Raw genomic sequence first — 16578 nt, 5'->3', positions numbered from 1 at the left:
ACTAAAGCATGGTTTCCTGTCAGACAAGGCAACACAAACTTGCTGCCTTTACTGTACATGGACTGTTTGTACTAACATGCGTACACAGCCGCCTGTCTAAAGGCCTGCTCTAAGCCAGGAAAAACTCTGATATGGTAATCGCATGACAGTACTGCGGGAAATGTCAGAGGATCAACAGAGTCAACAGGTTTCATCCTGTGAGAAACATGAGCATTCGATAGAAATCCATTTGACAACTGTTTAGATATGTTGGTCTGGACTAACTGAGCTGACTAACACCAGTGGGAGTAAAAAGCCTCAATTTCACCAGAGAGAAATATTTAGAATAAAAATAGGCCAATTAATATATTTAGCAGCTCATTTCCTAAATTAAATGCAGAAGGTGCAAACTCCACTACTTCTGTGTGCGTGTTCCGCACCCATTACTTTATCTGTGTCAAGGTGCAAACTACATCATGCACAATTTTCCTCACAGCACGACTCCTTCCCTGCACTTTGTGGGACTTTGTGCGACTGGCTGTTAGAGAGACAGTTTTAGAAATCAACTCTTAATCCACATTTATCTCCATTATGCAACATCATGGCATGCATGCCCCCACATCCAAAGCAATATTCTCTCCTCACCCACTGGGATCTCATTTTGGCCAAGCTTTCTCTCCTCACCAGAATATCTGCGGGAGTGACGGCACTTGTGAAACCCTAGCCGTCTGTTTCATCACGGGGACGTGGCTCGGTGGCTCTCCAGTCATTTAAAGAGCCCCACTCGTTTCTTTGACCTCATGGAAAGCTCTCGTGGGGCTGTGGGGGGGCGAACTGGGGCAAAAAAGGGGGGCCGGGTTGCCACTCCACAACTATGTGTAACTGAAACATGTGCTGCAGTAAACACTTCCACCACTCCGCAGTTAATAAATAGCTCTGCTGCTGATTGACTCGTGGACTCTTCTACGTCAGTGAGGTGCTGGGGCTCGTAGTTTTTCCAGCGATGCCTGTTGTTGGTTTGTGGACCAGCCTTAGTAACAGGCCACTAAAGGCCGGATGGGTCCAAAGCCACAACTGAAAAAAGAATACAGCAGATAATGAGAAACAACGGTAACATCCTGCCCTGATAACGTAGGCAGAGCATGGCAAACAGAAGAACTGCTTTGTAGCAGCAAAGTTACTTGTCACTATTGATGCAAAGTGACACAACATATGTTGACCGGATGGACCCATAGAGCTGTTTTAGCTCTATGGGATGGCTCCGAATTAAGCTTCAAATACGTTAAGACACCATCAAAGTCCACATCAGATCTTGGGATTTGAAACATTTGTAAAAAAAAAAACACAGAACTGATTCTAAATAAAATCTCTGCTGGCAAGTTTGGTTTTTTTTATTATGACAAGGCATTTGTTCCTCTGAAGCCCTTTTCAAGTTCTCTGATTTAAGGTGGAGCTTCCTTTCTGGCATTTGGACAAAATTTTATATTTAAGGTGGGTGTCTGCTCATGTGCTCCTTGTGACTGTCAAAATCTCAAGTCTTACATTACTTTTAAGTATGGATTCATGCATTTCTGCAGCCATTGGCAATGCTTAGATTATTGCTGTGATATGCAGACATACTCATCCAACATTTTTTCTTTACTATGAGTTAGTTTAGTGTAATGGTGAAGGCCTTACTGGTAAAGCAGAACCAAGCAGCAACCCCCAGGCTAAAAAAATTAATGGAACCAACATAGAGGGGCCTATGAGTGCAGTTCCTCAAATGGCCACTTGAGGCTAGCTCCAGCAGGGTCAGTCCCAATAGACTCCCATGTTAAAAACCTGTTGTGAAATTATTAGGAATCTAACCACATTATTATTATTATTATTATTATTATTATTATTATTATTATTATTGTTATTATTAATGTTATTATTACTGTTGTTGTGATTCCAGTTGTGAAAATCAGTACAGGTCTTACTGGTTTAAATAAATGCATCTATCAAAGTCTCATGAAGCAATTTTTGATGAAAATATTTTTACCAAACTAACAAACTCTAAAATTAAGGATAATTCCTAATTTCAATTAGTTTTTATTTTTCTTCAAAAGTCTAGTTTTTATTTTTACTTTTTCTTTTCACATTTAGTTTTTAACTATAATAACCGTGGTGTCAACATATGGCCAGATTTGCTAACGCAGACCAAACTGGGTTTTGCCGTAAAAAGAGCACTTTTGGTGTTTACAAAGAGAGCGCAGCAATAAGATTATATGTAAGAGGAGGAAACTCAGAGCGACTGAACCTGTTGCATATGTATTTCTGGGAGTTGATGCACCAATGCTTCCAACACGCAATCTGCTGTTAATTACATCGATATTTAACGCTGGAAAAAAAAGCACGTCTTATTTTTTACGCTTGATGTTGAAATGAACTTGAGCTCTAAACTGCGTTTGGAAAACAGCACAACTTTTGTAAATCACCCATAAAACTAACCACACCGATTAACACTATTTGTGGATTGCCCTATTATCTACTCAGACAATTCAAATCACCAATTTAGACCTGCTGACTTTACCTTTAGTAGCTTTTTTAAATGTAATTATCTGATCAATGATATGTCTTGATGTGTGCTCAGCTGCACTAACAAACTGTCGATGAATGCATAACTCAGGATCCACCCATCAACCATCCACCCACACAACCAAACATGGTTACTTCAGGCTAGAAACAAACTAACAAAAACATCATGCCAACAGCCAAAATCTTACAATCCAGGAGGTCAAAAACCAGTGGGTCATGTGACCGTGTCTGTGTCCATCATTTATCTAAGGTGTACGGGTGTTTCATTAACCACACTCATTAGCTGTGTCACAATGCACTGACGCTGACTGCAGCAACATAAGAAAGGAAAACACAGTAGGTGGGTTAAAAACAGATATTCAGCTGCAGTTAAGCTGCTATATAATGTAAAGATTGACTTTGCAATACAGTAGCATATTGAGGGTTGAGAGCAGTAAAACACAGGGCACTTGTTGGGCAATAAAGATTGGCAGCAAGCAGCTGGCTCAAACTGCCTCTTTAATCCCAAATGAACATCTTGTAACAAGGGAACAGTCCCTGTGGCACACTTGAGTTGTTTGCCAAAGAGCATCCAGCCAGTTAAAAGTCTTAAGGTGGCGTACATGTGAAATCACAACATGACTGCAGCAGGTTTGAATCCCTGGATTTAAAGTGCAGTTAAAGGGAGGCCTTCGCACTGCACGGTTGTGTGACCTTCGCTGTGAGCCAGCAGCGTGACTTCGTTTGGACAGCACAAACACAAACACAAAGCAGCGCGCTGAACATTTTCTTTATGGTGCAATCTCTCGGCTAATGAGTGACACAATCACATTGCTAATTTAATCAGGCTGTAAATCATGTTTGTGTCCAGGAAACTTTTAAATACATGTTTGACCCCACGTCTCACTGTGTTCCCTGCTGGGAGCGCTGCCGAGCTGCTTTTCCCAGAGTTTCATGTGGTATATCATTTTAAGGGTCTAAGAGGGAGGGGTAAATCCGATCAGGGGGTTGGGGGTGGTCTCCCTATCACAAACCCACAGATTTTTGTCATCTGCCATCCCGTGTGCGGCCGCTGCCAAATTTTTGCGAGTGCTCTGCCTGGTATGACGTGGTTTGGACACAGCGAGGTGGAAAAGACCTCGACTGGATTTTCTTTCCACAGTTCTAACCCTCAAAATCCAGAGCCCGGCTTTATTTGGGTCTGAACAAAAACATGATGGAACATTGGGCGGCATTGTAAGTTATACATAAACCGAGAAACAACTGGCCCAAAATACCAGCTTTCCCACTGCTCAATCACCTGTTTGTTTTGGAAAAATAATTTGGAAGGAAAGTGAAAAATTAATACTGTAGGTCTTTGTGTTTTTGAGCTTCCTCACACACCCCTGTCACCATATGTGCTCTCATAACTGCTGTTTTATAAAGTGTTTCTTGATGTAGAATAATAAAACATTAAAAATAGTCCCTGTGACCAAGAGTTGAGTTCAGACTGTGACCAGAAAACTGGTTTCAAGGGACATGAAGTAATCTGGTACTGGCGCAGCTTTACAGTGGCCTGAAAAGACACGAGAGCGATGAAAAGAAAGGTATTCAGAGCTGAGATCAAACACAAATGTGAGAGTGTAAAAGTATTATATCACCACGAAAACACTCTATGAACAATTCTGCTTTATAACTGCTTAAGAATGAAGCATTGGAAGCCAGATGTCTCCCCACCTGGTTGAATCATTGGTACTGAGTGAACCCTGTACTCATTATCACCCGCTTGAGCTATAAGGGAGTAAAAAAAGAAACATTTTTGGAGTTTTTGGACCATAAAAACTTTGTTATTTTGTCTCGGGGGAGGTTAAACATTCACCCTGTCAGAGGAGTGGTGACCCCTCACCACACCCCACCACCATGCCCGCTCTTTCTTACAGTCAGACTTCCTGTCTCCCGTCAATGTTCTCCTTTTTTCTCGACCGCCGTGACGGAATCCCCTGCTCTGTTTCCTGTTTTGAAGGCTTGTTGCTTAGTTACATGCGAGGGAGGAGTTTTCAGAGCTGAGGGAGCGTTTGCAGCAGAAGGCCGGGAGGTTCGTTCTCCCTCTCTCTCTCTCTAACGGTCCCAGAGCTGGCATGAGGCTCAGGCACAACACGGATTGAGCAACAGCTCCCTGAGGCACACAGCAGGTTACTGTCTCTTAACTGTTGGTCATGGTCGCAGGGACACCGTGTCTGAAGGTCATTTACATAAGTGAAGAATGGCGATAGTGTAACTGCAGGGGAGTGTGGTTACCAACAGACTAGTTTGTTACTGTGGTACAAACCGAGGAGGGAAGGAGAAGAAGCTTATTGGCTCAAGAGGAAGTTTGCACTCGGATGATTGTGGTCTGCAAAATCTTCAGTTAGTGCAACAACCTCAAAGCATTTCTGTGCTCTCATCACAAGAAACAAGTTTTTATTTTTACGGTACATGAAAAAAAAAATGGAGCAGTACAAAAAGTATTAAAAGTAGATACTGTATTCATTATGATTATCACAGAAAGTCTAAGTGAAAACTTAAGTACGACCTTACTGCTTCCATAAGAATTAAGAGGGCAAGTAGCAGCCAGGTGCTGCTAATCAAATGCACTTAACTGATCATCAGCAAGTGCGAGCGCCTCTATAAAAGCAGACGTTTTGGCAGTTTGCTGGAGCATTCAGGTGCCAAGGAGGAATAACATTAGCAATGATCATACAGAAGTACTTGTTGCTGCCCATCAATCTGGGAAGGATTATAAGGCCATTTCCAAACAGTCTGACATCCATCATTCTGCAGTGAGGAAGATTATTTACACGTGGAAAACATCTGCCAATCTTCCCGGATGTCCCGGCAAATTCAGTCCAAAGTCACTCAGAGAAATTGCAAAAAAAAAAACCCCAGAGAGCTACATCTCAGACACTAAGGGGGGCAGTTAGCATGTTAAATGTTAAAGTTCATGACAACACAATTGGAAAAAGACTGAACAAGCATGGCTTATTTGAAAGGCTTGCTCTAAAAAAACAAAACAAACCTGGCAACCCTGCTTACGTTTGGAAAATGTTTGCATCAAAGTATTTTAAACTCAAATGTGAGACCACCTATCCAAGAACTGAAGCTCAGCTGAAACTGGTCATGCAGCAGGTCAATAATCTCAAGCACAACAGCAAATCAACAGAATGGCAGAAAAAGAAAAGAATCAATATGTTGCAATGATCCAGTCAAAGTTCAGACCTCAGCTTGACTGAAATGTTGTGCACCTTTGATTAAATGAGTTGTGCATATAGGTGGTAATAATTTGTTCGTAGAATCTCCAATAAATACATGAAGAAATGCTGCACTTGCTCCCACCAAAAACTAGCATATAAAGTCAATATTGTTTCTTTAAGGTCACAAATAGAGTTAAAGCATTTTAAATGCTAGCTGATGATGAAACTCTAAATGGGTTTGAGTATCTCTAGTAGCGGTTTTAAATAATATAATTAATTACAATGTAAAGTTTAAACACTGCAGGTTCTGGCACTCACAGTTTGTATATAAGTAATGAAAATAGTTGAAGAATGCATGGAGCTATTGTATGATCTTTACCTTATATTTTAAATGACCTTATGGGAACTGTTGTCATGAACTGGCACTATGTAAATAAAACTGAATTGGCATTCACAGAAGAGGAAGAGGAAAGATGAAATGTTGGCTGAAGCCAGAGATGGAAATAAATCACGTGAAATTTAAGCTGATCAGCAAATAATGACAGAAACTCAAATTTAAGGTGGAGCTGAAGTGCCAGAAATAGTTGAAGGGTTTAAAATATTGTGAAATATTTACAACAGAGATGGTTTATAAAAGAGCCGGAGTCAAAGCAGCCATTTTATTCTAGTGTTAGTGAGTGAGCTCTGAAAAAAATCATTTAACACATCAGTTTGCATGAAAGTTAAACTGTTTGAATAGCACAAACTCAGCGTGACCACTGTTGGTATTTAAGGAGTGAACAACAGTTAAAACACCAGCTGGTGTATCTCACATCTTGACATCTGAAAACTCAGAGTTTCGCTGAAATTCCAGCTGAATATTTGAGCTGGTGTTTGAAGGTTGAACGCAGATGAAATGCCACCTGATGTCAGTGCATCATTTAACAGCAAAACAGTGTGTGTATGGAGGTGTGATACCACCTGATGTGTGAGCTTTCCCTTATTGTCTGTCATACATAAATTTAAAATGTTGGACACTCATGTCAAACAATGGCCAAAGTTTTGCATAACAAGGTGAGCGTATGTGAGTCAAATCTTTAAGCTCAGACAGATCTAAAAAGTCAGTTTTGCACAGTTTTTTTTCTACTCTTGAGTCTGAGTGATGTCAACGAGCAGTGACTTTGTAAATGAGCAGCCATGCTGTTTAAACCTTCTCTTTGTACGGGGCAGCCAATCAAAGGAAAGTTGTCTGAGAGCCTACACTAAGGCCCAGTGTACTAATCTAGCCCAAGAGCCCAAAGATACAAAAGCAGCGCTGATATGGAGATAACAGATCATCTTTAAAGTGTTAATGATGAGATTTTCTCTGTATGACTCCTTCCACTCTTTTTTTCCTGCCTCTCAACCAACCCGTATTGGTGATTGGCTGCCTCTCCTTGAGCCTGGTTCTTCCTGTTATAAAGGGAGTTCTTCCTTCTCACTATCGCCAAGTGCTTGTTCATAGAGGGTCATGCGATTTTTGGGGTTTCTTTCCAATACTGTAAGTACTGTCTTTGCTGTCTTTACCTTACAATATAAAGCACATTGAGGTGACTGTTATTGTGATTTGGTGCTATATACATAAAACTGATTGAACTGAACTGAAATGACTGTTTTTAAAAAATATATAAATTTCCTAGAAACAATGTCTGGCAGTTATACAGTGACTGATTCTCGGTACAGCTAAAGTCTGATGAGCTGCTCTGCTGGGTGCATATTGGAGTTTGTGGCTTTATTAATGATTATTCCTGCTGGTCTTGGGATTGAACCAGCAATCCCCAGCATCACCCAAAAAAACAATATCTGAAAAGCTGGAGTGCCTTTCTGGCAAGGATGCAGATTCTGTAATTTCAGCAGTTAATAATGCATTTTTTAACGTATGGATAAATAATTAAACGTTGGACCCCTGGAATGAAAAATAGTCTCGTCTTCCTTAAGGCACTTTAAAGTCTTCTCCCCCATTAAGCAAGTCAGGGAATATCATTAACAGTAACTTTATCTCTGCTCGTTGCTGTTTCTTAATTCAAACAGGGTGCTGTGGAATTTTATAATAAGCCCAGTCGGAGGGAATATGGCTACAGAAGCCACTTAGCCGCTTAGTAACAAGATAGCATAATGGCATAATGGCAGGGCTCTCCCTCCAGCAAATAAAAAAAGCTGCAAAAATGTGAAAAAATGTACTAATTTGACAAATGCTCCATGCGTCTGAACTTTCTGCTGTGTAAGTGTTTTGTATTCCACTTACGGGTTGGCTAAAATCGAGTTAGGTCAAGAAGTGTTTTGCGAAAACGTCTCATCCTGGAGGGCTTCAAATTAAGTTATGGAGTCATTTTTTTATGACATGAGACAATTTGTTGTATACGAGAGACGAAACATTAGATTATTAACTTCCACTCCGACAGTGTAACAGCTTCACTGTCGTGTTTCTGCACTCACACTATTAAATCTGAGCTTGCAGCGGTTTCAGCAGCTAAAACAAAAAACGGCTCGGGGATGTTGAAGTTGCAGTCCATGTGTGAACTCTCATGTCTATGGGTTTTACATAAAGTTTACTGAGTGCATGTAAACTACATTTGACTATCAAAGTGTTGCAGGGACTGAAAACAGAAAATGCATGCTTGGTTTGTACGCTATACGACTGATTCTAAACCCCAACAGACAGAAATATTGTCAATTCACTGAGTAAAATTAATACCAATCACTTAATTTTAATTAAATTCAGTTAAATATACCTGCAAAAGGTTCTAGCATACTCCAAACCTTTAATTAATTTGCCAGGAAACTTTTTTTTAGTGACAATTAGTAAGTCATTGCCACCAAAAGAGTAAATGGATGGGTTCTTACATAGTGCTTTTCTGCTCTAATTCAGCTCTCAAAACGCTTCATACAAACATGCCTCATTCACACCCACATTCATGCAAGCACTTTGGCGACAGTGGGAAGGAAAAACTTCCTTTTAACAGGAAGAAACCTCCAGGAGAACCAGGCTCAGGGAGGGGTGGCCATCTGCCATGACCAGTTGAGATGAGGGGAGGAAGACAGGACAAAAGACACGCTGTGGAAGAGAGCGATCTAATGACAAATCTCTCACAGCGTGGTCAAAATCTTTGGATACTTTGTTAAAATGACTTTAAACTGTGTGTCTCATTCTTTCCCTTCATGTTTTCAGTCCCTGCTTTACTGTACCAGACTATAGATTCTTCACAGGATACCTAAATGTTGAGTTTAAGAGTGGGCAGCTGGTTAGCCACACAGCAAGAAGGTCCTAGGTTCAAATCCAGCATCTGGCTGGGACCTTTCTGAATGAGGGGACATCCAACACATCACTGGAAACTACAGTTAATGGGTAAAATGCTAAAAATCTATGTGGACAATCTGTACCAAAAACAAGCACTGTGGAAAAAAAACAAACAATGGGTCTACTACATGCAGTACTGTATCATAATAAAAAGACTTTGCTGGGTTTTCTGTCGCCTCAATTTGTGGACAAAGAGACAATATTCTGTATCCATACTCTTTGCTCTTCTACATCTCATCCCAGCTGTCACAGGGCGAGAGGCGAGGTACACCGTGGACAGATTGACGGTCTGTCACAGACATTTACGCTCACAAGTCGCACCTATTTAACCTAACATACATGTGTCTGGAATGTAGGACGAAGCCTAACCAGAGACAACCCACGCAGGCACAGGGAGGACACAGAAAGACCCCGGCTAGCTGGTGGATCATATCCAGAAGCTTCTGGCTGTGCCATCAGCATCTCCCTATATCCATCCATCCATTCATTCTCTGCTGCTTATCCTTTTCAGGGTCGTGGGGGGGCAGGAGCCTATCCCAGCGAGAGGCAGGGTGCACCTGGACAGCCTGTCGTAGGAGACACAGACATTCGCAATCACATTCACACCAAGGGGCAATTTAGTTTCCAATTAACCTATCCCCACTAACTGCATGTCTTTGGACTGTGGGAGGAAGCCGGAGTACCCAGAGTGAACCCATGCAAACACAGGGAGAACATGCAACTCCACACAGAAAGACCCCAGCCTGATGGTGGAATTGACTCCTTTTCCTCTCTTCCTCCACTTTTTCCCTTGCAAAATATTTATATGAGCAGCTTCTACCATCTTCACAAATGGTTGTACCTCAGTTGGTCTAAAATGTTTTGCAGTACTTACATTCATGACTTACAGCTGTGTTTTCATCAGATCTGAACTATCAGATGGACTGTTCTGCATGTGATGAGTCATGCAATGGAATAATGCCAGCACAGTTTGGAAAATGAAACAATTTAATTGATATAAATTTTAGTTATTTTGCTCGCAGAGACATTTGCAGACAATATTTTTTCAATTTGTAGACACCTGTCTTAGTTATTTGTATAAATATCCTAAAACGTTTTCAAATGCTAGCAAAGAATGAGAAGTGCTCTTTCTGATGTGCACAATAACAAACTAAACCCAAGTAACTGAGAAAAACTGAGAAGAACTATTTGATGAAAGTGCACCAGACATGATTTGTGTGGCCAGTAGTTTAAAAAGAAAATCAATATTCTCACATTAATGTGACCATTTCTAAACACATTCTTTTCCCTGACCGCTTTTTTAACCTTCAGAAGCACTTTAATGTTTTCTGTGCTTACTTCTGTACATTTGAACAGAGCGGAGCACTTAGGCTCTTCTGTCTCCGTTTATATAAGGAGATGTTTATTTATCAACCAATGACTTAGAGCACTTCAGCTCTCTTGTTTCTGCCTCATTGGGGAGCAAATTTTGAGCTTCTGGGTGAACGTCGTCTTCTGCACGACCAACTCATCCTTGACGCTAATACGCTTCTAATCTAGGTGTTTAGCTGATGCTTACTACTGTCACTGTGCTAAAAGGGTTCTCCGTTTTTTGTTTCTCTTTTCTTTTTGCATAACTGGTCATGTGTCATCTGGCAGTGTGGACTAATTCAAATATTACTCACTGCTAGGCAACTAATAACTTACCCAAGTTACACAGCAGTAGTTTTGGTGTACCTCGATTGAAGTGACTGATATTGAAACGATTGATCTGATGTGTCACATTCGTTGGAGTCTTTCTAAAAGAAAAAAAAGCATTGAATGATTACCTGTATGCTCAAATTGTGCTTGTTTTATTGGTGTACCTGTGGCTTTGGACCGTTATTAACAAAGCCCTGATGGTCTAAAGCCAACACACAAGTGCATTAAACCTGCAGTCTTTCTAATGGCCACTAGGGGGTGAAGCCTCTGGTTGTTAAGGACGTTTACTTAATAACAGACTATGAGGAAAATCTCCTCATTCATTATTCGATACACATTTTTCTGATGGGTTCATGGTCTAAGTTGCTAGTTTCAGGGCTTAGTGAATACAACATGTTATTCATTTTACATGAGGGTGAGTCTTCATGTTTCAAAGTCATATTCAGTTTAAAAACACAATGCTGCTTTGCTTGAGGCTTCACAACACAACCACAGTAACCATGGGCGATGGCACGCTTGCCATGTCTGTCTTTTATATACAGTCTATGGGTGGCACCTAACATTTTGTAAAAGTCACGGTCTCTGCAATGCAAATACATTTAAAACCACTTTAAAAGTGTTTTTTTTGTTGTTGTTGTTTTTTAAGAAACAAAAATTCTAATTCTTTTTTTTTTTTTCCCATAAAACAAACAGTTACTGTACCATTACTCAGTTTCATCAAGAACACAAATGAATCCAAGAAATCTGCAGCAGTTCTCCTTTTAGTACAATAAATCATTAGTCCCACGAGCATTATCCGGTCCATCAAAGCTCCTTGTGCAGCACATTAACTCTCTGCTTTTGCTGGTCTGGGAAACAAACCACAATAACTCTTTCATAGATGTTGCAAGAAGAGTAAAATACAACGTGCAGTGCAGCTTATTCCCCTCCCCTCCCCACAAAGCGAAAAGCGTGAGATGAAAGAACTTTTCTTAACATGTCGAAGCCATCGGACCATCACATTCATCACTGGGTCACCCTCCATCAGCAAAGTACTTCCTGCTCCATGGGGAGAAAAATTGATAGCACATTGTCTGTTTGCTCAATGGCTGCCTTAGATTACATGGTAAAACATATAGTTGCTTTTAAACAGTCATTAAAGCTTCCTCCATGCAGCTCACATTTAAAAGCACCGACTGCACGTTTGTTTCCCCTTGTTGTACATTCAGCATAGAGTAGATATTTCTCAGGTGAGGGATATTTTAATATAAAAATGGAAACGTGGGCCAGTTACAGGTTTGGGTGCTTGAAGTGATTTAAAACATGCATGTAATTTATCTTAGGTAGTCTGAAACTTGTTGCTCTTGCCAGTTTTAGCATCAACACTGATGAAAAGGGTGTTTTTAATTTATTTGTCATATATAAGTTAAATAATTGCTAAAACTCGAAAGCATAAAATGTTTTGCTGGTTTGAAAAGGTTCATAACACAACTACATGCGGCGACATAAGAGGAGGATTCCAAACTTTACACTTCATTTTCTAAATAAGTTATTTAACATGAAAATTTCTCAGCAGTGAGGCGAATCACTTAATTGTCTAAACTTTAATTATATACAAAGGGACTGGAGCATTTAGTTAATGGACAGGCGTTTCATTTTGCAAACAGACCAACATTTCAACACTACTCTGTCTTCATCAGTCTTCACATCATTGAAATGTTGCACAATTAAAAAGCTGTGACCTCATATGTGCGCCCTAGTCCCTTCTTTCTTTAAGTTTGGTATCATCCAGCTGAGACGCACCTCATACATTTACGGCTTTAGTTTAATAATAATTTGATTAAAAATGAGTTTTTGAAAATTCTGGTCACAGATTTTAAATTATTTTTCATCATTTGAGCCTTAGAAACAAATAAATGCTGTTTGTAATCTGTTACAGAAACGTTGTTTTGTTTGTAAATGTAAAAAAAATAAATAAACACCTCTAAAGGTTCAACAATCAAGTTCGCACATAACTGAAACGCTCACTTGCTCTCCAGTATTTAGTCTCTGTTTCCATCTAGTGGCCAGATGGGAAACCTAAGAATGAATATATCCTGCACTGCCTCTGGTTTGTGTTAGAAAAATCCAAACCAGGAACGTTTTTAGTATTCATTATGTCTTTTTATTACTCCTTAATCAATACCAGTTTTTATAAATAACAGACAAACAGTTAGAAATTGCTGTGTCAGCTATGGAAAGATCATAAGAAAAGTAACACAGAAAACAGGAATCAACAGCTGGAACTGCTGCTTGTAAGAATGAAAATCACAAATTCAAACCTTTAATGCAATTTGCATCAATGTATTTCCCCCCCCCCCCAAAGAACTACACCCAACACCGCCCCCTCAGTGTAGCTACATTTACAGCACAGCTGCCACAATCGAAACCACGTTTAGGAATAATGAACTTCAATTTATGTCAATTACATTGTTTAGTTTTTCTAAACTGAGTTTAAACTCTGTAATGTTTCTGACAAACTGACTAATAAACATAGCTAAACTGCAACCTGTATCCCTCAGCTGTACATTTACCACATCTTTTACCTTGTTTTTCTTCTTTTTATTATCTCGTCAGATGCTCACAGTACACGGAGCGAATGATAAAACTCATTCCTCCTTAAAAAGGGATGAATGTCAGTCCACTGCAGGTCAAAATCAAACAGAAGCAAAAGAGTTGAATTGTCAATAAAGCCCTAAAAGCTTTCAGCCAGCAGAGTTTAATCAGGGCCCTTATTATAGTTTGCCATCATGAAAAAAACTTGTTCTCCAGGAAAAGCAGCAGGATTCAAGTTCAGATATGGCTGTGGAGGCAAAAAACCCAAACAGGAACCAAAACCTCTGAGATGCAGATTGAATACATGAACATCATAATGAGGCACAAAGCGAGCTGCCACGCTGACAGGAGGACTGACGGCCACAGACGCACACAAGTGTGAAATTATACAATCAAGGCCAAACATGGAAACATTTAATACTCAGTTCTGATTTTACACTACAAAGACTACGGATTGATGTCCTAAAAATGTAAAGTTCACTTCAAAGCCAGTCCCAGGAAGCTTCTGCCCTCAACACCTAAACAGCATTTTCTCTTGAATGTCATCTTAAATCTTCAGATTTTTGGTTAATGCATGTCTGTATGAGATTGAAACACAGCGAGTTTTACATTAAGAGCAGTAACAATCAAAGCTGCATGTAAAGAGTTTATTTACAGTAACACAAGAAACCAGCGAATCATCCTTTTCTCCCTTACCGCAGCTCAACACTGTTCAAACACACCGCCCAGCAACTGTAATTAATACCATTAATAAAAAAAGGTGACACTTATAATAAAAAAGTTTCCAAACGCCACATATAAAAATCTAAACACTGAAAGTAATGCATCTGAACTGTATAAAATGACGAGCCGATGTATTTAAATGCTTTAAAACAAAAGAAGGCAGGTCGACCCTTTGGGAAAAAGTGGGGTCAAGTGTTTCGGGCCTTCCAAGTGCAGTCACTTATACCACGTCCCTCTTCTTTTCCACGCCTGTACCCCTCCTCTGACGGTCTTTTATTATGTGCTCAATCTTTTCAAGTAATTCCATGTATCAGTGGCAAAACCCCCCCGAAAAAAAAACAACTTCCTTTCAGTTTTGTTTTTTTTTTTGATTGTTCCAGTGTTTCCTCTGTCCATCACTGAGGACCAGTGTGTACAAAAAGTGCGAAAATTACAAAGCTCATTGCTGTACAGAACTACAAACCTAACAAAAATGTAATCCCAGTTTGGCTCATGAGGAGAGCTTGGAGTAGCTTGGTGGTGAAAATTTGCGCTTCAGGTATTTGATTATGTAGAGAGGAAGACAGCTGACGAGTGTGATGGCGGACACCTTCCACAGGAAAGGCCAAGTCGTGATGAAGGACAAGTCTGTGAGAAGGAAAGAGGACAAACATCAGAGTCCTGTCATAACTCCACAGAAAATTAGGAAAGGGTAAAGACTTTATTGCAGGGACATGATCGCGCTCTAAAATTATGTTGGTGATCGTGTATTGGTCACAGCATGAAAATAAAAACTTTAACACGTGAGATGAAAACGACCCAAACGACAAAATAAACTCAAGAACATAAGATGACGCAAACATACAGATGCAAAACCAGATATATAATATCAGAGATGAAGGAGAAGGGGGTGTGAATTCACAGGCTATACACCTACCAAGGAAAGCTCCCAACGACACCCTGCCTATGCCTGTTGCCGACATACAGAAGCAAAAGAAGTGCAGCAGAAACAGTGAGTGCAGTACAAAAAGGTTAGCAGTGAAGACAGAAACAAAAATAGGACAGACAGAGAGAGAAGAAAAAGACTGAGGAGGGAATAAAAGCACAGAGCTGAGGGTTTAAACAACAGTGCAACACTTAGGTGCCAAGTAGTGTTACATCAAACCAAACAGAGCAGGCACAGCGAAGAAAAAGGTGGTTCCTTGAAGTACTCAGACCAATCAATACTGGACGTATCAAACCAAAAGTAAAAGCTTTCCTCACACCAACTGTTCAAGCTGTTCACAAGCAGGTTAGTTGACTGTTTAGCAACTGAAAAATAGCATATTTGCATCACTCTTCATGGTTGTTCAGACTAAAGTTCAATTCAGCAGATTAAAGTACAACAATAAATTCTCATACAACCTTTCATATAACTATTTAATATGATTTTTAAATATAAAGATATTCTATTAACTCCTGAAACTTGAAATGTGTAAAAGGTCAGTAAACGAGTAGTAAAAAACTCTGAGGAAAGGTATACCTACCAAAGTACTCGTTGAGGAAGGCGAGTGAGGCGAGGTAGCAACCCAGGCTGAAGAACTCAGCCACCACCATGAGCCAGTGCCAAGTGCGGATCGTCAGCGCCACCATCAGCAGCTCAGTCAGGATGAGCGCCGTGAAGGAGATGGCAACCACGTGAACGAACTCCGACTCGAACAGCACCAGCGCGCCGTACATGAGGATGCCCCCTGGTGGCGCCAAAAGAAACATGCGGACTTTAAAAACTTTTTTGCTCCATAAGGTCTGAATCCATGCGATTCGTTTGGCGTAAACATTTCTCTTCTATCTTTGGGGCTCAGTACCAGATAGTTTTTCCATGTCTGGGCTTAACTAAAATTACATTACTCATTATTCATTCAGGACTTGCTGTGCACCAGATCTCCCTTTAAGAAATCACGATTGTTTTCTAAAGATAAACTGGCCCAGTCTATCAGTTTCATCAACAGTGGTCTGGGACACTGAGTTAAGGATTATGGTGTCTGCAGATAAGGACTGATTCAATAACATTATTTATGAGGCTGAAGGATCCACAATGACTCCCAGTGTGTCTCACTCTTGAGTGTCCAGACACACACTCATCTTTGGGCGCCTGCTGTATCTTGATAGCCTCTCATTTTATCATAACACTACACAAATTGAGCTTAATAGCCTATAACTGATCACCTAATTGCTTTTTCATATTGGCTTAATACAGCACATTCCACCAACTCAAGGTCTGTAATAAATTATGCCCGATCAGTTCCTAATATTTTCTTCCTTTCATATTGCTTTTTTTCCTCTCCACATACCGAGTATTGGCCTTTAATTAAAAACCTCGAGCTGTCAGGAAGTCACGCTTGAGCAAGAACATAGATCTTTCTCACTCGCTGCATGGCTTAGCGATTACAGAAATATCGATTTACTGGACAGACAAAAGCTTGCATGTAAAAGCGGATGGCGGTTGGAAACCTTAGATACTGAGAAATGGAGTGCACGAGGGTTTGAAGGGGCCCCGGGACTGTGCTACTAGACAATGCACAAATGATGAAATGGTGGCTG

At 40.3% G+C, this 16578-nt stretch overlaps 1 protein-coding gene across 2 annotated transcripts in view; it reads right to left on the bottom strand.

Moving 5' to 3' along the window:
* Positions 1-13683: 13683 nt before the first annotated feature.
* atp9b (ATPase phospholipid transporting 9B) overlaps positions 13684-16578 on the bottom strand; it is a 43456-nt gene continuing 40561 nt past the window's right edge. The window contains exons 28-29 of one of the 2 annotated variants that reach the window (XM_031733627.2): positions 15525-15728; positions 13684-14646 (exon numbers count right to left, since the gene is read on the bottom strand). In XM_031733627.2, coding sequence (XP_031589487.1) covers positions 14510-14646; positions 15525-15728 — 341 coding nt within the window. In that variant the 3' untranslated portion in view covers positions 13684-14509. The remainder of the gene's footprint in view (positions 14647-15524; positions 15729-16578) is intronic. The other variant, XM_031733635.2, reaches the window with a different exon arrangement.

Source organism: Oreochromis aureus, linkage group 22 (assembly GCF_013358895.1).
Source record: "Oreochromis aureus strain Israel breed Guangdong linkage group 22, ZZ_aureus, whole genome shotgun sequence".
NCBI lineage: Eukaryota > Metazoa > Chordata > Actinopteri > Cichliformes > Cichlidae > Oreochromis > Oreochromis aureus.
This window is presented reverse-complemented; position numbering and strand designations above follow the sequence as displayed.